The sequence below is a fragment of the Aquarana catesbeiana genome, linkage group LG04 (genome assembly GCF_042186555.1).
Source record: "Aquarana catesbeiana isolate 2022-GZ linkage group LG04, ASM4218655v1, whole genome shotgun sequence".
NCBI lineage: Eukaryota > Metazoa > Chordata > Amphibia > Anura > Ranidae > Aquarana > Aquarana catesbeiana.
The window spans coordinates 471,399,381-471,424,879 of record NC_133327.1 but is presented as its reverse complement, the minus strand read 5'-3'; the positions used below and the strand labels follow the sequence as shown (position 1 = coordinate 471,424,879).

Below are 25,499 nucleotides of genomic sequence, written 5' to 3'. Positions count from 1 at the left end.
TGCTTTAGAGGATGTGACACAGCAGGAACACATTTTCACATATGGTGGCAATGCCCCGTAGTTGAAGAATTCTGGAAGAATATATTTCTTATGGCTTCTAAAGCCCTGGAAATCACGATTCCTCCAGATCCTGCAACGGCACTCCTAAACCTTAAACCCACAATACTCACCCATACTCAATTCCAATTGTTTATCCAACTTAGCACTGCAGTTAAACAAACGATTGCCAAGGCGTGGAAGTCCCAAAATCTAATTCTTGCTGAAGCTAAACACAGAATGAACAGAGCACTTTTATACGCCAAGATGACAGCTATTGAATAAAATAAAATAAATAAATTTCGCAAAATTTGGCAACCATGGGTTAAAAACTACCACCCTACAGATTTTGACCAATCTCTGTTGTTACCACACTAAGATATATATCATATTATTACTGAAATATATATTATATTGTATACCTAATGAGAGCTGGATCATCATCCCGGGAAACTCTCTTTTTTTTTTTTTCTCTTCTTTCCTTCTTTCCATCTTTATCTCTCCTCCCTTTCCTTTTCTTTTATTATTTCCTAAAATATTCCTATGGATACTTAATCTAATAACTTGATTTATTTCTCTAATCTTACATCTAGAATCCCAACTAGTGTATAGTAAATATGGTTGTAAGATATCTCTAAAATTACTTTATTTTATTAACTTATTTAGTTATCTTTTTTATCATACTGCAAAGATCTTCTGATGATTGATATGTATCCATGTATTGTATCATTTTATTTCTTCTTCTGTGAAAACTCAATAAATATATTTAACAAGAAAAAAATGTAAAATCCAGAAAAATACAAGCTGATTCTGCAACAAATCTAGTGAGTTTGTAACTTCCTAGGTACTCTGCCTCTGCTGCAGTCATAGTCCAAGTAGTGTTATCAACCCTATCCAGTTCACCACTGAGCTACAAATAACCTTATGTTATAGAGATGAGGACAGGGGAGGTGTTCTGGTTATGCCTAATTTGTATGTGTTTACTTGTTCCATTATTTAGGTATTTCTTTTTTTTAAACACAATTAATGTTCAACTATAGCCTTCCCCTACAGGCATCTTTACTCTCCCCTAGGAGACTCCCCCAATCTGTTTGTTATGGTTTTTAATTTATTATACTTACATTTTTCCGGATGTCTTCAGGCCAGTTGTACTCCTCTTCCCCCCAATCTTTTCCAGTGGTGGATGGTCCTAGATTATGCAGAAAGCAGCACTAACCCAAATAAATGACTAAGCAAATACACTATGAATGAAGGACACTGTGATGAACGCTCCCTCAGGGAGAGGGGCCATGCTTCATTCATGCAATATCCTCAGTTGAGCGACATTGACCTGGAAGACCGAGGCCATCTAGTGGTAAACAAGAAGTACATCAGAGGACAGCTCCAAACTAAAGGTATGGTAATTGCATCCCAATCTGCTTTTTTATTTTAACTAGCTGGAGGCCCATATTTTGATATATGTATATCTGTGTGTAGGTGGAGGGGGTGTTTTTCATTTGTGAAATAATAATAATTAAATGTATGAAAAAAATATGAGTCTTACAATCCAGTTTTTTAGCTTGTCCCAGAAGATTTTGAACTCGTCAAATCCAAGCTTCCCATTGCCACTGGTCTGGTTTACAACATGTCAAGGTTAACTATTGTTTTCTTTTTGTATACAATGTAAAATAGAATACATGCACAACATAGATAGACCATGATCGTGTTTTATGCTGCACTGTGTCAAATACAGGTCTTGACTATCTTATTATTATTGCCTGTGAAACAATATTCTTACAGTATTGCAAAATTTCTTTATTTCAATAAAAATTTCTATTGAAAAAAAAAAAAAAATTTATATATATATATATATATATATATATATATATATATATATATATATATATATATATTGATTGGCTTAGCTTAGTTCCTAAATACATTTGTACATTTTTTTTTTTAAATGGCATCTACATGTTTTATATCTTATAGTATATGTACAGCCATTTAGTTAAGTTTTGGATAGAGTAGGAAGAGTAGGGAGTAGTGTTAAACCCCTCATCCATTTTTTTTTTTTTTGCTGTCTGTGTCCAGCTTAACTTGAAGACGCAACAAGAAGTGAATGGAAGTCTCACCAAAGTGAGTAAAATTCCCATCTTAGACAGCTGTCACCAGAACATTTGTCCCAGATTGGAAGATTTCCCCCCATCTCTTGCTCTCATGATAACCCTAAAACTTTAAATCTCTTCTTACTTTCTGTCCCTGTGACAGGAAAAATAGAGAAAATGAATCCCCCCAGTGGGCACAGTGGAGGACATATTAGCAGGTGCACAGCTCTGAGGTCCTAAGGCAATATAAATATTAAAAACTAGAGGATCAACACTGACTGATTAAATAATGAGTGTACTACCAACTCATCTCAATTATAGCTGGGGTTCCTGAAGCCACAATAGACATACAGACAAAAAGGGTAAACCTGAAAGGTTTGCAGGGGCTTCAATTGGAACACACACTGCAGTATGGGTACAAAAAAATTTGAAGTAATGCAAGGAGAGCATAAAGGATACATGTGGCAATATAGAAAAAATGAATGAAACCTTCACCAATAGATTAAAACATTCTGACAACGTTGCCATAATAAACGTAAAAACAGCCCTCACACACTCACTCTTCACATGCACAGGGGTGACTAGATATTGGTGGTCTAGAAACAGGCATCTGGTGACACCAAAGTTTGCACAGCATATAGTTCAAGGGTCCCTTGAATCCAATAAGACAAGGTGTCACAAATTCAAAGCCAGAGATACCAGTCTAAAGGAACGGCCACTGAATAGTCAGCAATGTAGGAATAGCAAACAGATAGTGTTCAAGGATGTTCATGCATGTATATGCAGATGGATGCGAAGTGGAGATAATGCAGGCATATGGACTATCAATAAGGGAGCATATGTGGTAAAGACAGATTTTCTCTGATTGATGAAGCTGCAACAGTTGGTAGATGTGAGTTTGTATATAGAATACACAGTAAAGAGATGGAATAGCAGGACTTCAACGTCCTATGGACAAATCTCTTCCGTCGTGCAGCGTCCATGACCATGGGATATAACCATCGAGAGGCTCCCTGAGTTTCCAAATTAGCCTGTCTCTGAGTCTGTGATTCAGTTTGAAGCAATCATAATCCAGGTGCACATTACCTTGAGCTCTTCCAGGCTAAAGCTGGTCCACCATGGTGCCTGACAGGTTCCATGCTATGTGGGGTGATGCGGAGATGAAAGCTGCATGTGTGGTGGCAGGATTACCTGGCTGTGTGACACCATAATGTCAAATCATTTCGCTCAACCACGTGAGCTTCATCAGAACAATGCAGTGGACTCACTGGCAGGCTTATACTGGGAAAACTCATCCCCTTTGGGATTTGTTTTGGCTTTTAAAGGACCACTGCGGTACAGCAATAGTGTCAAAATTAAAAGTTGAGTGATAAAGTGTCATATTCCAAATCTGCAATGAAGGTACAAAGATTAGTACAGTATATTCTAATGAGTTGGGTAGTTCATCCACAGCATTCAAACCAAATAAACATATTCCCAAATGTGGGGCAGAAATCTGAATTCGAAACAGAAGAGGAGATTGATGGACAGATTGAACAACATATAGTGTTCCATCCATATTTAGAGACAAATGGTTCCTCATGTTAGACATCAGGTAAACTAAAACTGTATGGAGTAATTTATACCATGTAAGGATTAGTGTATTTCTGATACAAGTCTCATACCTCATAACTATTGTTCAAGAAATACTTGTAGACTTAGTTCAGCATTTAACCCTTTCAGGATCATAGTCCGTAACTGGAAGATCCATTCCTTCTCCTTCTGCAGAAGGAGTTTGCCATAGTCACCCCTGCGTTTGGGTAGGGAAAGGGCAAAAAAACCTTTCAATCCATCAATAGAGAAATTATGGAACCTCTCATAATGTTGTGCAATAGGGCCCCATTTTGGGTTTTTCTTATCTTTACTTTTTTGAATATTCCCAATGCTGCACAGATGTTCACCCATACGTATTCGTAACTGTCTCTTGGTCTTGCCAAAACCTTTTCGGTGCTACAGGTAATACATTTTGTTTGATCTGGTAAAGTTTCTCACTATCTGCATCAGTGAATTTATCAGTGCCTACAACATGATGACAAATGTTGCAGTAGCCACATGAAAACATGCCCTTGGGACAAGGCATGTGCATCAACCAGTTATTGGATGTGGTATGTGTAAGTTCTGAATGTACTAAATTGTCTTTTAAATTCCTTGTTCTCCTAGACACCAACAGTGGTCTTGGACCGACAATATTGGAAAGATCAGGGAAACTTGTCAGGATAGACCAGTATTTGGCTAAGATTGACCGAACTTCCTCCCATTGTACCCCATAGTGGGTAATAATTCATACTGCTCCTAGTTGAAGAGGCCCTCCTACATGCATGTCTAATGCTTCTATGGGAGTAACCCCTCTGCTTGAATCTGTTGTATAGTTTCTCTGACTCAGACGATAAGCAGTCTCAGTTGAACAGTTCCTCCAACTACGGGGGGAACCGTCCAGTTTGAATCCCCCAGTTTGAATCCCCCAGTTTGAATCCCCCAGTTTGAAATGAGTGATGGGGGATGGTGGCTGGAAGCCAGAAGGTGTATTGGCTGTGGTTACTAAACTGAGGTCCTAAGGCACATTACAGGTAGGGGCTGTCCCTGCCTGTTTTTCTGTCAGTGACCAGATCATGGCCAGGGTATAATCACATATGCATAGTAAATTCAAGCCGGCAACTCGGTGTAGTCTGTAAAATCCTAATCTTTATTGGCTATATACTTAAATACACTGGTAACAAGCTAATGTGTTTCGGCTGTAACAGCCATGTTTTTAAGTATGTGGCCAATAAATATTCATATTTTACAGGCTACACCGAGTTGTCGGCTTGAATTTAGTACAAATCTGATTGTCGGAGTGTGGGAGAACTACAGCCAAAGCACCGGCCTTAAGCCATCAGTAGCTGAACTTGCAGTTTAGCTTGGGTATTGTTTTTCTGCTACTATCACTTAGGAACCAAGGAGTATATCTTCTATTGGCCTTTTTTTTTTTACAAGACCAGGAAACCATACAATACCATAGACATCCACAGTCAACCAACATGGAAAACACACCAAATAAATGTTTTCAAAAACAGAAAAACTATATGTCATCAGCAAAACCCCAAACAAAACTTGATTAAAAAAATATACAAAAGAATGCTCAAATGAAAAAAAGCACATAAAGTAATTTGATCAGTTATTTTAATTCCTCTGCATATTTGTATAGGGCACTGTGGAGTATAGAGAATATATTTAAAGGATTAGATTTGTATGAAATGTGGAAAGACAGTAGCCAAAATGAAATGTAATTTGGTTCTTAGCAAGATGTCCCCTCCCCTCCTAATGCCTTGTACACACAGTGAGTTTTTTTTTTTCATTCAACCCAGTGGGCTGAACAAAAAAAACCAAATGGATCACTGTACTAACACATCTGATGTTAGTACATCAATCTACTCCACTGAGTTATTGTGAACTCCTTAGACCGGCTTCTGTCAGACAGGAGGCTGTACACACAAGCTGAATGTCAGCTGGTTTCTACTGAACCGGCCTATACCAGCCTAGCTACACATATTTTGCATGTTTTTCTACCAGGTGTGCTGCTTGTCATAGACCACTTTAGACAGCTGTGCTTTACTGGATCCTGCATAGATAAATGGGCAGTGATTTGCCCTGTCTGTACCATGTGATCACTGTGACCGATCACAGCTAACAACACAATTGTATACAATGAATGACATTAAAGGAAGCCATACATTGTTTACAACTGTCATGTTATCTGCTGTGATTGGTCACAGCTATCACATGTTACCAGCAGCGAGCCGGTACACTGATCAGTCATCTGCCATGTCCGGTGGACACAGCGGGTGACAGATTGCGCCGGGGGACAACCTGGAAGGGCCGCGCGAAGCACATTCTTGGGAGGACGTCATATGATGTCCTTCCAGAAAAATAGGGTTCCCCCTGAATGTCATTTTACACTGACCCAGGGCGGGAAGCAGTTAGACCCCCCCACTGAATATTTTTAGCACTGATCACTGTATTAGTGTCACTGGTTCCCACAAAGTGTCAAAAGAGTTAGTCTCAGATTGTCTGCCGCAATATCTCAGTCCCGCTTTAAGTCGCTGATTGCCGCCATTTTTAGATTTTTTTTATTGGATATGTTTTATAGCAGAAAGTAAAAAATATTGGCTTTCTTTTTCAAAATTGTCTGTCATTTTTTGTTTACGGCGCAAAAAAAAAAACCCCAGTGGTGATCAAATACCACAAAAAGAAAGCTCAACTTTTGGGGAAAAAAATGGCAAAAATTTCCTTTGGGTACAGCGTTGCATAACCGGGCAATTGTCAGTTAAAATAACGCAGTGCCGCATCTCAAAAAATAGTCTAGTCATGAAGGGGGTAAATCTTCCAGAGGTCAAGTGGTTAAAGTGGTTATAAAGCCTAAAAAAGTTTAACCTTAAAGGGGTTGTAAAGGCAGAAGGTTTTTTATCTTAATGCCTTTTTTGCATTAAGATAAAAAGCCTTCTGTGTGCAGAAGCCCCCCTCAGCCCCCCTAACAAGTGTTAGGGGAGCTTCTGCACATCTGAGGTCCCTCTCTGTCCAGCGATGTTCACGAGTCCCTCAGCCATCTGAGATTCTCCTTTCTGATTGGCTGTGACACAGCAGTGGCGCCATTGGCTCCCGCTGCTGTCAAAGTCAGCTAGCCAATCAGGGGAGAGAGCTGGCAGGGCCGGGTCGGGGCTCTGTGTCTGAATGGACACAGGGAGCTGTGACTTGGGTGCCCCCATAGCAAGCTACTTGCTGCGGGGGCACTGAACAGGAGAGAGGGGCCAGGAGAGCAGGAGAAGGACCGGAGAAGAGGAGGGTCCGGGCGGCTTTGTGCAAAACCACTGCAACAGAGCAGGTAAGTGTAGCATGTTTGTTATTTTTATGGAAAAAAAAATTGAGACTTTAGTATCATCTTAATGCATTCAATGCATAAAAATTGACTTGATTTGTGTAAAGAAAGCTATGGCAAATTTAGGCAAGGAGCAGAGAATACATTGTCAATCAAGATGAGCATAGTCATAGCTATAGTATTGTAAAAGTAACATATGGAAGAGAGAATTGGGCTGATAGAAAACCTGATCACTATAAAAGCCACATTTATGAATTGTGGGGAACAGAGTTGAAAGTTATTGGAGCAGAATGAAGAACAAATTGGCCTATACCTTAGAAGAAAACACGGACTGCTCGGAGGATCGTGACTGAGCAGCCCCAGACAGAGAAGTGTGGTGTGGGCGTGTCATTACCAGGATGGTGGGGGGAGGGGGGCATGTCGTTATGAGGCTGGTGGAGGGAGGAGAGCATGTCATAACCAGGATGGTGGGGGGAGGGGAGCATGTCATTATCAGGATGGTGGAGGTAGGGGGGGGCATGTAATTACCAGGATGGTGGGCGGGCATGTCATTACCAGTATGGTGGGGGAGGGGGCATGTCATAACCAGGATGGTGGGGGAGAGAGGCATGTCATTACTAGGAAGGTGGGGGGATGGGGAGAGCATGTCATTACCAGGATGGTAAGGAGAGGGGGCATGTCCTTACCGGGATGGTAGGGGGGCATGCCATTACCAGGCTTGTGCGGGGAGGGGGGCATGTCATTACCAGGATGGTGGTGAGAGGAGAACATGTCATTACCAGGTTGGGAGGAGGCATGTCATTACCAAAATGGTGGGGGGAGTGGACATGTCATTACCAGGATGGTGGGTGAGGGGGCATGTCATTACTAGGATGGTGGGGGGGCATGTCATTACTAGGAAGGTGGGGGAGGGGGGCATGCCATTACTAGGAAGGTGGGGGAGTGGGGCATGCTATTACTAGGAAGGTGGGGGAGGGGGGCATGCCATTACTAGGAAGGTGGGGGGAGGCGGCATGCCATTACTAGGATAGTGGGGGAGGGGGGCATGTCACGTGTAATAATCAGGATGAGAGCACCTATCATTACCTGGAGGGGGGTAGGACATCTGTCATTACTGGGAGGAGGAGGGCATGTGTTTTACCAGGAGGGGATGAACCTCTGTTATTACCTTGGTTGGGGGAGGAATTTTATCAACTGGGAGGGGGGAAACGTGTCATGATCAGAATGTGGGGTACAGAGTTGTCAACAACCCATAAAATTACAGTTTGTAAAAATCTGCCAATTTTTACCTGTCCATAAATGTGTGGGAATGGCAACCACTGCCTATAAAAAAACAAACATATGACCACGGGTCGGCAAAAAAAAATCAATAAAAATACATAAAAATTAATAACCCTACTGGGTAGTAAAACCCAGATCCCAGATGCTACAAATAAAAAAAATGTGCTTAACACTTAAAATTGTGCGAACAAGCAACAGATAAATAGCAATTTCATACATGACCCTGATGAATAGTGAATCCAGATTCTAAATGTAACAAGAGTAAAATATGTGCAAAAGGTAAAAAATGTGCAAAAAGCAAAAAAAAAAAAAAATGTACAATTACATATAGAGGTAAAAGTCCATCAATCTAAGAATAAATAGTCCTTTAAAGCATTCATAGTCACTAGCAAGAAGTGTCCAGTAATACAGTTAGAAAAGTGTAGAAACAATATCCAGTGATGATCCAGGTGCTTTTACAAACAAAACCTCTTAGTGCACTGTGATCAAACTCCCTTGTACCATCCGAGTTCCACACTGTGTGTTCTAGCAGCTCACAGGTCTGACAGCGCTTGTATTAAAAAAAACAAACATTCTATACAGCATTTCTTCAGATCTCATGCACAGGATAGTGTAGGTCTCACAGCACTTGATATCCAGTAATTCCTTCCAATAGATCTTTAGGTATCCTCTCATCCGCTCATCAATGGTCCTATGCAAAAAGTATAATCCTCATCCTTAAAATAACATTTTTATTTATAATCAATAACTTACAACTTTAGTGATCATGGATACTGAATAGTATGAATAAATGTGTATGCAAATTTTGAAAAATAGAGACTGGTATAGACCCATCACCAAAACTGTTTTAGACCATTATAACACTGAATATTACAACATTATTTTGAAGGCCTACCAGCAGGACATTATAGACAAAAACACCTGGAACTTCCTCCATACCAAGAAACCTAAGACCCCAACATTTTATGCCCTACCAAAAAGGTACACAAATCCCTAACCCAGCCTCCCGGTAGGCCGATAGTGTCTGGATGTGACTGTCTGACAGAGAATGCTAGCAGTCTTGGGGATGACTATCTCAACCCACATGTGGTAGTTTTAACCATCTACACTAAAGATACAATAGGTTTGTTAAAAACTTTAGAGGGACTTTCTCTTCCTCCCAATATGTGGATGGTCGCTATAGATATTGAGAGTCTATACAACACCATCCCTCATGAGAAGGGACTAAAGGTAATTGAGAGTAATTTACAAGAAAGAGGAAAACTAGCTTCCAGCAATAATAAATTCATTATTGACCTTCTTAGATTCATTTTCACATGCAATGTGTTCATTTTTGGATTTCCCACTACCTCCAGGTGCAGGGGATTGCGATGGGGACTCATTGGGCCCCATTGTATGCCAACCTGGGGGGGTGGGAAAGAGAGCTCTTTGCTCGTGATGACGTGCCTGAATTACTCACATTGTGTCGTGGCATCATTATATAGATGACGTACTACTATTTTGGACAGGTACTAAGAAAGAATTAGAATTGTTTATTACCATGATTGGGAACACCAACTTTAATCTCAAGTTTACGATGATTTGCGATCTTCACAAAATGAGTTTCTGGATTTGGAGATTTTTGTAAATTCGGAAATTTGGATTTGGAAATTTTTGTAAAAACGGGTCATTGGGCTCCTCCTTATTTATAAAACCTTAGGAGGGTAATACCCTCCTACATGCCACAAACTCACATCCTGTTCACCTCTTGAAAAGCATACCATATAGCCAATATCTTCGTATTCAAAGAAATTGTACTTCTAAGGAGGAATTCCTCAAAGCAGCTAAGGAATTATATTCTAGACTGTGGGATAGGGGCTACAGCCAAACTGTTTAAAGAAAGCATATAACAAAACAATTAAACACGACAGATGCTGTTAGATGTATTCAACCAAGAACAAAAAAGATTGGGAAACTTAACATTAATAAATCACCGGGACCAGATGACCCGAGGATACTTAGGGAACTCAGTCAGGTAATTGCCAGACCATTGTTCCTAATTTTTACTGACAGTCTATTTACTGCAATGGTACCAGCTGATTGGAGAAAAGTCAATGTAGCACCAATATTTAAAAAGGACCCAAAATACATCACTGGGAATTACAGACCAGTTAGCCCAACATCAATAGTATGTAAACTCTTGGATGGGATGATAAGGGACTATATACAAGATTTTAGAAATGAGAACAGTTTCATTAGCAGTAATCAGCATGGACTCATGAAGAATCGTTCTTGCCAAACCAATCTATTAACCTTCTATGAGGAGGTGAGTTGCCATCTAGGTAAAGGAAGGCCCGTAGACTTGGTGTATCTGGATTTTGCAAAAGCATTTCACACAGTTCCCCATAAACATTTATTGTACAAAATAAGGTCCGTTGGCATGGACCATAGGGTGAGTACATGGATTGAAAACTGGGGCGAGTTCAGAGGGAGGTGATAAATGGGGAGTACTCGGAATGGTCAGGGGTGGGTAGTGGGGTCCCCCAGGATTCTGTGCTGGGACCAATCCTGTTTAATTTGTTCATAAACGACCTGGAGGATGGGGTAACCAGTTCAATCTATGTATTTGCGGATGATACTAAGCCAAGCAGGGCAATAACTTCTCTGCAGGATGTGGAAACCTTGCAAAAAGATCTGAACAAATTAATGGGGTGGGCAACTACATGGCAAATGAGGTTCATTGTAGAAAAATGTAAAATAATGCATTTAGGTGGCAAAAAATATGAATGCAATTTATACACTGAGGGGATGTCAGGAGACTGGGAGCGTCTCCGCTCGCTGGGCTCCAGTGTGCATGCACGGCGGGCTGGCGCTTCGCCGCACACCTGTCCGCGGCCTGATGGTCCCCGTGTGCGCGCCGTCGCCGTGCGGGTACCCGGTAGCGTGTCATGCTGACGCGCTCGCCGGGGGGGACTATTTCTGACGGCTCCAGCGCCCAGTCAGATTGCTGGTTCGTCGTCAGCTCTCCCTGATCCCCTGTGCCTAGTTGTCCTGTGAAAACCTGTCTGCTCTGTGTACCGAACCCCTGGCTTGTTTAACCCTTACTCTGCTTGATCGCCTGATACCCTGACCTCTGCCTGTATAACGGACTTTGCCTCTGCCTGATTGCCAGATACCCTGACCTCTGCCTGTATAACGGACGTTGCCTCTGCCTGATTGCCAGATACCCTGACCTCTGCCTGTATAACGGACTTGCCTCTGCCTGATTGCCAGATACCCTGATCTCTGCCTGCATAAACGGACTTTGCCTTTGCTTGATTGCCTGATACCCTGACCTCTGCCTGTTAAACGGACTTTCCATTGTCTGATTGCCAGATACCCATCTGATCCCTGCTTATCATACGGACTTGCCTCTGCCTGATACTCGGTCCTGACCTTTGGCCCCTCATACGGATTCCAGTGTACCAGTTTTCCACCCACGGATCTCCTGCCTACTGGAAGCCCATGCCTCCGCATGCCCCCAGCTCTCTGTACCCACTTCGGGGGTCTGGGTGCGCGTGGTCGTAAGGGCGAGCCGCTCTCGGCATCTCGGCCTCGGTGAGTATTAGTCCATGACAGGGGAGAACCTCTGGGGGAATCTAGGATGAAAAAGGACCTGGGGGTTCTAGTAGATAATAGGCTCAGCAATGGCATGCAATTCCAAGCTGCTGCTAACAAAGCAAACAGAATATTGGCATGCATTAAAAAGGGGATTAATTCCAGAGATAAAACGATAACTCTCCCGCTCTACAAGGCTCTGGTCCAGCCGCTCCTAGAGTATATGTCCAGTTCTGGGCACCAGTCCTCGGGAAGCATGTACTGGAAATGGAACGAGTACAAAGAAGGGCAACAAAGCTAATAAAGGGTCTGGAGGACATTAGTTATGAGGAAAGGTTGCAAGCACTGAACTTATTCTTTCTGGAGAAGAGACGCTTGAAATTGGTTGGACTTGATGGACTTGTGTCTTTTTTCAACATCACCTACTATGTAACTATGCAACTATGTAGTGTAGAACCTGTAAGAATTATTACTTGCTACTATAAACAGCATATACAAATCATGGGCATACTTACCAAATTCTGGCCCTTGTTGGCTGCAGACCCCATGATTAATAAACACATAAAATCACATTCTGAAATTACATACAAGAGAGCTACCTTACTTAAAGACCGCCTAGAACATAGTCATCACAACCCCATGAAATTTAACCCAAATCCACCCAGAACAGGGACTTTTTCCTGTGGTGGCTGTGAAGTCTATCAATTTATTCATAATGGGAATGAGATTATCCTCCCTAATGAACAACCGTACTCCATTAGACACAGGGTTACCTTTCAGACTATAGGAGTGGTAAACCTCATGCAATGCCTGCGTGGAGGCTTTTATATAGGCAAAACAAAACAACCCTTTTTTAAGAGTATAAGGGACCATGTATCCCCTATCTATAAAAGACAAATGGAAACTGCTGTGAGTCGACATGTTGGTCTATATCACAACTTCGACCCACATGTGATAAAATTCACGGCTCTTGGCCACATATCCATTAACACCAGAGGTGGCAGCGTCGATCGGACGCTGCTACAGCTCGAAACTCGATGGATATATAATTTAAATGCCATGTATCCAGGCCTCAACGAAACTATTCGTTTCAAGCCATTTCTTTAAATTAACAACTGTGGGTACCATATAGAGCCAATTCCATTTCTATCTGTCCTCTTTTACTTCCCTGCCCCTTCCCCCTTTCCTCAGCCCCTTGCTTCTCCACCTGTTCCCTTCCCCGTTTCCCTTTCCTTCGCTTTCCTTCCCTTCCCCCTCTCCCAATTTCTCCAATCCCCCCCCCCCCTTTTTTTCTTCTATGTATTAATATGTGATTGTTTAACGATGCAATTGTAATGTCATCTGTTGTTATATAAAACTGTGTCTGTCTATCTCTAATCAACTGGGGTTTTTTAACAACCTATTTGAAATTTAAGCTGTTGTCTCTCTAAGAAATTGTTAATTGTTGGTTTCTAATGTTCTATATATGTGGTGTATTTCTGTTTGTCTATTGCTTGCCATGTTTAGTGCATTAATTCTAATTCTCCCTTTGGAGCCTCCCTGTCCCCCTTGCATGTGCTGGGATTGCTAGTGGCTGCCCCCCTTGGGTTATTACAGGTGTGATATTTTCTCCCCTCCTCTATTTGTTTCTTTATTTCCACACTCTGAATTTTGCAAGTTGGGGCTGCTGTAACTATGGATGCCTATCAGTGAAACTTCCCCTTGGTTGGTATTCGGTCAGAGTCTCCTCCCATTCCACCCCATGGAGTATGTCCTTACGTGCGCTTGTTCTGGAAGCCTGGTACTACTGCTTTGTATGTGCTGACAATAGACGCACACCCACTGACTGGGGCATGTCATCTTTCATTGTGTCATCCCCTCCTTTGCCGGGCCATGGTGCATTGTGGACCATTGTAGTACCAAGGTAATGGCGCTTCACGCCTGCACAGTAGCCCCTGCATGTTTACACTCGGTCGGTGATGTCAGGCGAAGGCCGAGTGGTGCACACTGTAAGTGCATCAAGGGTGACCACACATTGCTGGAGGCTTATGTCCGGTAAATGAGTGCTATAGAGCAAGTTTTCGCTCTATGGTACTGTTCTTTGTGTCTCTTTATATCTATTAGACTATGTTTATTATGTATAATTCCTTTTAAGTATAACTTGCTGCTGCCAGTTTAAATCTCCTTTGGTTGTAGGAGACAGATGATCTGCAGCAGTTTTATTTATTTTTAGTAATATATTTTACTCTAGAATCTCTAAATAAGCTTTATCCATACCAAGGCTATTGTCACTATAAACCATCTAATGCATTTTCAGCTCTCTACTATCTGCTTTATATCTGATCACGTGGTCTGATTTTATCACAGCACCCTTGACTTGTCTGCACATCGACAGCTTGAGTATGCCATATGTGTTTGCTGTATTTTCTCAGCATTTGGCTTTTTTTAGCCCCTGCCCTTCTTCCATCATTGATGATAGTTGAATATAACACTAATTGTAGCATCATTAATTAGTAGTTGGTTCATTTGGGCCTTTGTCCATCCTGAGCACCCTCAGGTGTCTGTCACATTGCTCTTGACTTTTGCTTGGAGGTATTGGGAGTTGGAATTGGGTGAGTGGTGATGCAGTTTAATATGACAAGCAATGTCTAAATTTTCTTAATTAAAAATGTGTTTTGCATTGTGTTACAACTTGCAAATACTATGTTCTAAATGTGTTCCGTTTCATATTTAGTGACGTACATCGTGTTATTAATATATCCCCCGAGGAAGCCCATGGCGGCGAAACATGTCTGGATAATTTCACAACCGTCACCTCTTATACGATACAATACTTCCATTTCAAATGGCACATTTTAAAACAAGTTGTTTTGATGCCTATGTTTGTTTAATAACAAATCTTTTAACCATCTTTGTATGTATTAATAAAAACATTTTCACTTGAATTTCTGCTCTTAATACTTTGGAACCTGATAAATCCCCCTCAAAAAACTTCTCTGTATATGTGGTGCGGGCATGTCATTACCAGGATGGTGGGGGGAGGGGGCATGTCATTACCAGGATGGTGGGCAGGCATGTCATTACCAGGATGGTGGTGGAGGGGACATGTCATTACCAGAATGGTGGGGGAGGGAGTCATGTCATTACTAGGAAGGTGGGGGGAGAGGGGGTATGTCATTATCAGGATGGTGGGGGGAGGGGGAAATGTCATTACCAGGATGGTAGGGGGAGAATGTCATTACCAGGATGGTGGGCAGAGGGGAGCGTGTCATTACCAGGTTGGGGGGGCATATCATTACCAGGATGGGGGGAGCATGTCATTACCAGGATTGTGGGAGGAGAGGGGCACGTCATTACCAGGATGGTGGGGAGAGGGGAGCATGTCCTTACCAGGATGGTGGGGGAAGTGGGAATGTCATTACCAGGATGGTGGGGGGGGGAGTGGGCATGTCATTGCCAGGATACTGGGGGAGGGGGGCATGTCATTACTAGGATGGTGGGAGAGGGGGGCATGTCATTACTATGAAGGTGTGGGGAGGAGGGCATGCCATTACTAGAATGCTGGGGGGAGGGGGGGCGTGTCATTACTAGGATGGTGGGGGGGAATGGGGGGCATGCCACATGTAATTATCAGGATGAGAGTACCTATCATAACCGGGGGGGTAGGACATCTGTCATTACTGGGATGGGGAGGGCATGTGTCCTACTAGGAGGGGGGTGAACCTCTGTTACCTTAGTTGGGGGAGGAATTTTATTTGCTACAACTGGAAGGGGGGAAACATGTCATTACCAGGATGTGGGGTACAGAGTTGTCAACAACCCATAAAATGACACAGTTTGTAAAAATCTGCCAATTTTTACCTGTCCATAAATGTGTGGGAATGGCAACCACTGCCTGTAAAAAAAAAAAAAAAAAAAAAAAAAACATATGGCCACGGGTCGGCACATAAAATATCAATTAAAATACATAAAAATGAATAACCCTACTGGGTAGTAAAACCCAGATCCCAGGATGCTACAAATAAAAAACAGTGTTTAACACACCAAAAAACTGTGCAAACAAGCAACATATAAATAGCAATTTCATACATGACCCTAATGGGTAGTGAATCCAGATTCCAAATGTAACAAGAGTAAAATATGTGCAAATGGTAAAAAAAAAAATGTGCAAACAGCAAAATCATCCGCTCATCAATGGTCATATGCAATAAGAATAATCCTCATCCTTAAAATAACATTTTTATTCATAATCAATAACTCACATATAAGAACTATAGATGTAAAATGGCCTAGGAAGATCACAATAGGGCAACTCAAACATGAAGCTTCTGGTCTTTACCATATCATATTACACCATGAGATTATTCCTATTTCATATGACCCATACCTTCTTAGTAATGGTCTATCTATCACACAAGATTTGATGACCCTCAAGATACTGCCCCTAAAGCGGAGTTCCACTCAAAAGTGGAACTTCCGCTTATCCGATACCCCCCCATCCGGTGCCACATTTGGCATCTTTCGGGGGGGTTTACAGATACCCTGCCCCCACTTCCGTCGGATTTCGTCATTGTCCAATGGATGTCTCATCTACTGATCACAAGTGATCTGTAGCTAGCAGGACTTGATAAGTATAACACTTTTTTGGATGTGGGACTTTTGGCTTTTTTCAAGTCTTGACCTTTATGGATTACAATTTCTATCTTTGAAACATCTGATTGAAGTTACAGACTGTTGTTTGCCCCACCAGTGTGGCCAACCTTACAGTGCAAGGGAGGAGTTCAAAGCATGTAGATTTGTTTGGGTATAGCAGTATACATTTGATTCCCTGTTTAAGTTCACAGCAGCACTGCAAATACAGTACCTTGATCAGTAAGCCTCCTCTAGCCACTTGACATCCGGAGGACGTCATATGACGTCCTCGACTTTCGGGGCTTATATCTGAATGATGTCTGAGGCTACAGACATCATTCAGATACCGGCATTTTCAGCCGGCGATTCCGTACACCATAAGAACGATCATAGCGGCTGTTCCGCCGCTTGATCGTTCTTACGGGCGGCGGGAGGGGACGTCCCCCCCCTCCCGCCGCCCTCCGGTGCTACTACCGACTCACCTCAGCGATCGGTGAGTCGGATAGCGGATCCGCCGGCGCCGGATGTTCACCATAGAGATTTCCGGCGGACCAGATGGTCGCCGGAGTCTCTATGATCGTTCGGAGGCCGGGCGCGATGTTATGACGTCACGCCCGGCCTCTGCATTCAAAAAAACGGCGCCGCTTCAGCTGTGAAGCGGCGATCGTTTTATTTTTTTTTTTGATTTTAGGCTTCCCAGCCTAGAGGTGAGATGTGGGGTCTTATTGACCCCATATCTCACTGTAAAGAGGACTGATCGTCTCATATTCCTATTACAAGGGATGTTTACATTCCTTGTAATAGGAATAAAAGTGATCAAAAAAAAAACATTTTTTTTAAAGTGTAAAAATAAAAATTTTTAAGTAAAATTAACAATAAAAAAAAAAAAAAAAATTTTTAAAGCGCCCCTGTCCCCGTGAGCTCGCACGCAGAAGCGAACGCATACGTAAGTCCCGCCCACATATGAAAACGGTGTTCAAACCACACATGTGAGGTATCGCCGCGAACGTTAGAGCGAGAGCAATAATTTTGGCCCTAGACCTCCTCTGTAACTCAAAACATGTAACCAGTAAAAAATGTTAAAGCGTCGCCTATGGGGATTTTTAAGTACCAAAGTTTGGCGCCATTCCACGAGCGTGTGCAATTTTGAAGCGTGACATGTTAGGTATCTATTTACTCGGCGTAACTTCATCTTTCACACAATGCAAAAAAATTTGGCTAACTTTGCTGTTTTGTTTTTTTTTAAAGCATGAAACTGTTTTTTTTTCAAAAAAAACGCGTTTGAAAAATTGCTGCGCAAATACCGTGCAAGATAAAAAGTTGCAATGACCGCCATTGTATTCTTTAGGGTCTCTGCTAAAAAAACATATATAATGTTTGGGGGTTCTATCTAATTTTATAGCAAAGAAATGATGATTTTTGACATGTAGGAGCGAAGTGTCAGAAATGGCCTGGATGTGAAGTGGTTAAACCACTGCACCACTCCAATCTTATCCTGCATCATTACTATCAACTTGCATCCCATCTACAACTTAGTATGAACTGTGTGTACCCTCATTGACCATATCCAAGAACTGCGGCTCTAGTGTTAAGATATCCAGTTAAAGAGAAAGTCTTCCTTTTTAATTGTAGCTACAGGTAAACCTATAATAAGGCTTACCTATATGTATGGTAAATATCTCCTAAATTTGCACCGTTTAGAAGATATTTACCATATACGCTGCCGCTGACGTCATTGGCGCATGCACACTGAAGGAACAGCCCGCTCATGCCATTTCTTCAGGGTCTGTGCCGTGACCGGGAGTGATGTCATGGTGGTTCCGGCCAATCACAACGCCGGCCCCTGCAAACCCGGAGTAACTCCGGGAAACATGTCGGACCTGTCAGCGGTGTGCCGGCGCCGATTTAGGGCATCGGTCTGAGGTATTTCATAATGAGCGATGCATACTAGCTCATTATGCCTTTGTCTTGCAGGTTTATATATTTTTTTAGATTTTTTTATTTTTTTTTATTTTACAACCTCTTTAATGGACCATACCGGACTGCCCTCTTGCAGGATTAGTTGTCCAGTATTACTGGACCCTATATACACCCCATTTACTGGCAGTACTAGCCAGGGGGCAGGATCAAGTAACTTAACGGATCCTTTTTTGGTCATAGATGAGGTGGACGTTTGGCTTTTTATTAATATAAGTGTTTATTGTGTGATGTGATACCAGTTTTAATTACCAGTTTTTGTATTTGTCTGACATTAAGAAACATTTTTCTAGTGGATTCAGTGAGTTGATTATCTACATAATTTCTATGATATGAGAAGGTTGAGCTAAAATCTGGTTTTTATTCTCAGTTACTGTGAATGGTCTATCTATTCCAAGATGGACGATCTATCCAGGCCACTGCAAAGTCTGTGTACAGGTTTTTAAAAGAATTGGAGAGGTATGTTAATTGGATAGTTTCTACAAAATATTTTGAATTACCCTATGTAAATAAAGCTCTGAAATAACTAATTAACTAAAACAAATGTCCAGACGCATAGACAAAATCCCAAGTAAATAGAAAATGAATGAATGGAGCTGTGGCAGCTCCTGTCCTAAACTCATAGACCAATGAGATTGAAACAAACAAATGGGGGAAAGAACAGCACTGAACAGACATAAAAAAAGATCCTCAGGTACAAGACAATAACACTTTATTCCACTGGAAGTGAAGATAATCACCAAAGCATACAGCAGTCTGAAGAGCTGACAGTACCTGGAGGCTGGAGCCACATGGATGTCACAGGGGCTCAGGAGAAAAAACGCTGAGCCGTGGAGCAGGAGATAACAGGAGTGACACTGGCAGCGGGGCCGAACCAGAACCGTAGGGCAAGGGGTCCGATGGAGAGGAGCCACAGCTGTAGCCAGGGGAAGTGACATCACAGCCTGGCAGAAGTCAGACAAGGAGATCCAGAAACTATGGGCAAAACCCTGCTGCTGAGACCGATCAGAAGTCACTGGTGCCACAAAAACAAGGAGGATTTTACACTGCCCACAGGAGGAACTACATGTTTTGAGGTCGCGCCCCTTCTTCAGGTTAGCAGTCTGTCCCCCGTTTGTGCGTTTGTTTGAAATAACTCATTAACCACTTATTGGCTTAATTAACTTAATTAACCACTTAATCACTAATGGCACGCCGTGGGAGTATGTTGGCTACCGGTGGAAGTGGCAGCTGGTAGTGGAGGGGACCCCAGGTCAACTTTTGCATCGGGGTACAAAAGCTTCAAGCTACGCCTCTGATGGATAGTAGAACATTTATTTTCTGCCAGTACAGCTTGCTTCCCCTTTCTTGTCCAGTAATTTTTTGTTTACAAACAGTTTTTATTAATGTAGTTTTGTATACAATCGGAATGCGAAGAGAGAACAAAAAGTACATTCATGAATCAATGTGTGATTGTACCTATATACATCTCTCGTTGAGGCTATAGAATAGGAAAATTATAAAATAACAGAATAGGGAAAATATAATAGAAGAAACATTCTTGCTTCTGCAAGATAACAAATAAATGACTGCATATGAGGTATGTTCAATTCAAGAAAAACTATGTAGTAGAAACAACAGTACTGGTTAGTTAATTGGTAAAACCATCAATCCAATCATTATGGATTTGGGAATGGGAAACCCCCATTAATCGAATATACCCGGCAGGCTGACCAGTTCGCCCATTTGCGCTCAAAGGTGTGCATGGAGTCCATGAGAGTGTGATGCACTCTTTCCATTTGTCTAATGGATTCCACGCGAAGGACCACCTGTGATCAAGAAACAGAAGGACATTGCCAATTTAGGGCAATTGCCCATTGGATGGCACTAAAGAGTGTATGTGCCAACTTTTTATGGGGGGGGGAGAGACCTCCGGGAGCTTGGCAAATAAGATGCACATCTGATAGATCAAGGTCACAGGTACCCCTGTTATTTGGAGCACCAGTGAGGAGTTTCGATGCCATAAAGATTTCAGAACCATACAGCTCCAGAACGTATGTAGGAGAGTGCCCCTGTCCCGACATCCCCTGAAACATTTGTCGGGGACCAGTGGGTAAATTCTGTGCAGTCTGGAGGGGGTATAATACCAACGGGTATGTAATACAGTCTCTTTAATAGTGATAGAGCATGTGCATTTATGCATATTTGAGACCATGTCATACCAGTCCTCCAACGAGATCTCCTGGTCCACCTCTGCCTCCCATCCCAACATAGTTATAGATTTGGCTGTAGTATCATGATCATTGAGGTATTTATAGAGGATCGAGATAGTCCCCCTATCTCTGGATGCCTCACCACAGAGATTCTTGAATGGTGAATTAGTATTCTGGGTACCTATACTAGAGAAAAAATGTTGTAATTGTGTTGTAGATGCTCGAATGTGCAAAAGGAGGAACCCTGCAGCAGACAGTCTAGAGTTACTAGGTCTTGTGAGGTCCAACTGGCAAACTCTTGGCCTGTATTAGGTAGAATGGGACCAAGGAGATCCTCTCAAATTGCAACCATGGAACAGAGGACTGCAACCATGGAACTGATTGTATTAGGCGTGAGGCTAAGAAAAATTTCCATAGGTCTAGAGCAGATCTATACTGTGCTCTATACATCAACAGGTGGCTCATGCGAGGCTTCTTATTTTGCCAGACAAATTTAAATGGTTCAGATTGCACTATCACCATCCTGGAACGGGGGACATAAATGGGTAAAGATCTAAAGTAAAATTATAGTTTAGGAAGGATTGACATTTTTATTGCCTGAATTCGTCCTAAAAACGATATATGGTATGATGACCATTGGATGAGTAATTGTTTTATATTCGAAAAGGCTTGTGGGTAATTATGCATGTACATCAGTTTGAGGGAGGGAGCTAGTCGGATCCCCAAGTTTTGTAGGGTGCCCGATCTCCAAGTGAATTCAAATTTAGTTTTGAGGGTATTCAACAAGGGTTGAGGGAGGTTGATAGGTAAAGCTATACATTTTGATGGATTCACTCCTAATCCTGTAAGGTGGTAAAAGGTGTCTAACAGTGGCGGAATTACCAGGGTCGCAACAGTCGCACTTGCGACTGGGCCCTGGCAAATCCCGCCACTGTAAGTGGGCCCCACGACCGCACGAAAAACTTCCTCTCTCCCCCCTTCCTCCCCCCTCTTGCCCACCTCACACTAACACAGAGACTGAAGTCCCCTCCCTCTTTTCCTCGGCTCGGATGTCAGAGACAGGAGAAGGAGGGGGAGGAGAATGGACACAGCAATCAGCATCAACAGAACGGGACATGCTGATCTGAGGCTTGTACTGAATCTTAATGCTTGGCACTTGCAGGGGAAGGAGACACAGTGAAGGGGACTCAGGGAAGGGGGCAAGTTGTTAAAGAAGAATACTTGCAGTGATTTGGGGGGATAGGAGGATGCTTTATGTGTTAGGGGGCACTTTGGGGGGGGGAGAAATTTTAATGAACCCCCCTTCCAGCACAATTTCTCTCCCCTCCCAAAGTTCCCCCTAACACATAAAGCATCCTCTTATCCCCCCACATCACTGCATGTATTCATCTTTGATAACTTGCTCCCTTCCCCCTTCTTAAAAGACAAACTTGCTGCTATTGAAGGGACAATCATGGTGTCTGGGATCCTGGGCACCTTGCTAGACATTCAGGGCAATTGCTCCAGGTACCTATGCTAGTGCCCCCTGTCAGGCAAGTTAGTGGAGCCAAGTGCCTGAACTTTTTTTTGGCACTGGGCACCAAGACTCAGGGCCGGTTCACACCACAAATCACATAGGAACGTGCTGTGCGTTCCTTTGCAATTCACATGCCTTCCAGGTGCTGTGCGATTTCAGCCCTTTTAATGGGCTGAAACCGTGTCGGTCTGCACTGAGAGCTGTGCATGCGCTGCTTTATAAAATGCACAGCAACTGGATCGCATGGTACTGCTGATCAAACATTCTAGTGCAGGCAAACACTGCTTTTGCGACCTGCATTTGGGTTGTCATGAACCCTTTGCCACACACAAATATGCGGCCTCTTGGCGCCTATTTGCCGCATATTTGCATGAATTGTGATCAGTAGTGATGTGCATGCCTTGAGCACCCCTTTATCAGTTACCGGAGTCTAACTGAAAGCTCCCAATCACTGCAAGCGATCAGGAGTTTTTGGATCAGATGACTGCCAGGAGGCACACCGTAAAGAGGTTAAGTTGACACCCATTACAGATAGCTATGGCAGTGCATTTTGAAAGCATTGTGGGAAATGCACACAAAACGCAGGTTTCCCTCACAGCATTCTGGTATAAACAGACCCTTAATCCGGATACACAGGATTTCATTTGTATCTCAGGAAGGTCCCACCAAAACCAGGATAGTTGATAAGTATGGATTTGGATTTGTGACAGAACTGGGGAGAGTACTAATGCTGGCATATGGGAAAGAGGATTCGTGCTGGGGAGGATGGGGAGGGGAGGATTTGACCCAGGATGGGGGGGGGGTTCTGCTGGAAGGGAGGACCTGGAGGAGAGGATCTGTGCTAGAGGTGGGGAGAGGATTTTTGCTGAGAGGAGGATTGAGTGGGGATGGATTTGTCCTGGGGGGATTTGAAGAGACGTCCTTCACGTTGCACCCCATCACAAACACAGGCATAATGTGAAGGAGGTCCCAGCATGGCTGTGGACAGTAGGGGTGGTGGGGTTGCATTGTGGAGGGGAGAGGGGTGGCAGGTGGATGGTGGAGTGGAAGAGCATCAAAAATTGAAATGCACCTTCGTCTGTGTAGACAAAAATTCTTGCACTGGCTCTGCTGTCAGACCCCTTTCACACTACTGACGCCCAGGCGTCAGCGGTAAAGCGGCGCTATTTTTAGCGCCACTTTACCGTCGTTTTAGCGGCGCTATTCGGCTGCTAGCGGGGTGGTTTTAACCCCCGCTAGCGGCCAAAAAGGGGTTAAATCCACCCGCAAAATGCCGCCAGGGTGGCGTTTTGCCGGCGGTATCGCAGCGCTGCCAAACTAATTTCAATGGGGAGCAGCGGTGGAGGAGCGGTGAGTTCATCGCTCCTTCACAGCTCCAAAGAAGCTGCTGGCAGGACTTTTTCTGACGCCCTGCCAGCGCACCGCTCCAGTGTGAAAGCCCGAGGGCTCTCACACTGGAATGAATGTAGCAGCTGTTTTGGGGCGCTTTGCAGGCGCTATTTTTAACGCTATGGCGCCTGCAAAATGCTCCAGTGTGAAAAGGGTCTTACTGATAACCGTCTCCTGACTTCGCCCCCCACCACTCCCCACCGCTGCTAGCCCAATGCTGCCAGTCTGACATTCCAACCTCTATCAGTGTCCCCAATGTGAGTCACTTGCTGTCATAGCTTTCCTCCTGCACCACTGCAGCTCATATTCCTGGGGTTGGCAACAGGTATGTTGGTTCTCCTGTCATGGGTGATCTGCTCAGGGTCCGCTCACTGAGCCTGTCAGTAATATCTGTTTAAAAGCCTTTCAGATGCTGGGAGTGCAGGTCTTACATGCCGGTAAAATCACATTTATGCCAGTACGTAAATGCAGGTGGAACACAGTGGCGGAACTACCAGGATCACAAAGGTTGCACTTGGGACTGGATCCTGGTGTTCTACCACCATGATGGCAGAAAGGAGGCCGCTGTGAGACCCTAATAAAGGGCCCCACAATGAGGGTAAAGGGATCCAGGCCCGGGATCAGAGGTCAAGGGGGCCATTCATGGTTTCTTGCACCGGGGCCCTGAAAGTTGTAGTTACGCCTCTGGTGTCTAAGGTAGTGAGAAGGTTGGGGAGGGAAATTAGGGGATCTGTAATAAAGAGGAGAACATCGTCCGCGTATAAGCTTAACGTAAATTCTTGACCATTTTTGACATATCCTTTAATATTTGGATTGGAGGAAATGGAGCGGGCTAATGGTTCAATCGCCAAAACGAATAGAAGTGGGGAGAGGGGACACCCCTGTCTAGTACCCTAACCCAGAGGAAAGTATTCAGAGTTGCACCCTGGGAGTTTAATGCGGGCCCGGGGACGATGATATAATTCTTTAAACCCATTTATAAATGTTCCATTAATGCCAAATTTGGATAAGATGGAGTCTAAATAGGGCCAGAGGACACTGTCGAAGGATTTATTTATATCTAGGCTGGGCAGTAGGACTTTACTAGAGTGAATGTCAGAGTCTTGTATGATGTTAGCTGCTAGGCGTATATTATCTGTAATTTGCCTAGTTGGAATAAAGCCCATCTGATCTGGGGAGATCAGAGAAGTGATGACCGATGCCAGACAGTCTGCCAATATACGGTCAAAAATCTTTAAGTCATTGTTATCCTGGATCAAGATCATAAGTAAGCGTGTGAATATCTTAAGTTTTTGGCGTTTCCTGGACATGGCAATTTCTATGAGATGACCCCCTAACACAGCCTTATGGGCTGCCCATAGAGTTATGGGGGAAATCCCCTCAATGTTGTTTTAGCGAAAGTAGTCAGTTAGGCGATCAGATAATTGACTAACTATTCTAGGGTCTGAGTAAGGAGTCATTAAGGTGCCAGGCCCTGGTGGCATTGGAGATTCCTATGCAGGAAAGGTTACAGGATACTATGTGGTGGTTGGACCAGGGGCATACATGTATGTCTGCTAAAGTGGAATTCGCTACAAGGATAGGGGAGCAAAAGATGTAATCAAGTCGAGAGTGACTATCATGGGGTTGGGAATAAAATGCATATCCTCGAATACCCACATTGTGTGCCCTCCAGGTGTCTATCAGTTGATGTGACCTAAGGGAGTATTGGAGAGATTTTGGGAAAGCATTATCGGAGGATACTATTCGACTTCTATCCAGCCTGGAATGGGCCACTAGGTTGAAATCACCTCCTATCATAAGGTGGGTGAGTGGTATCTAACACTTGAAAGAACGTTCTAAAAAAGGAAGCCTGGGACCTGTTCAGGGCATACACTGAGGCAAGGGTGACCATTTTACCTTGACATGATCCTTTAACAATTACAAATCTGCTGTCAGGATCC

General features: G+C 43.3%; 1 protein-coding gene across 3 annotated transcripts in view; it reads right to left on the bottom strand.

Moving 5' to 3' along the window:
- Positions 1–25,499, bottom strand: part of CAPN9 (calpain 9) — a 1,322,409-nt gene that overhangs the window by 209,555 nt on the left and 1,087,355 nt on the right. For all 3 annotated transcript variants that reach the window (XM_073627588.1, XM_073627590.1, XM_073627589.1), the window contains exon 16: positions 1,580–1,648. In XM_073627588.1, coding sequence (XP_073483689.1) covers positions 1,580–1,648 — 69 coding nt within the window. The remainder of the gene's footprint in view (positions 1–1,579; positions 1,649–25,499) is intronic.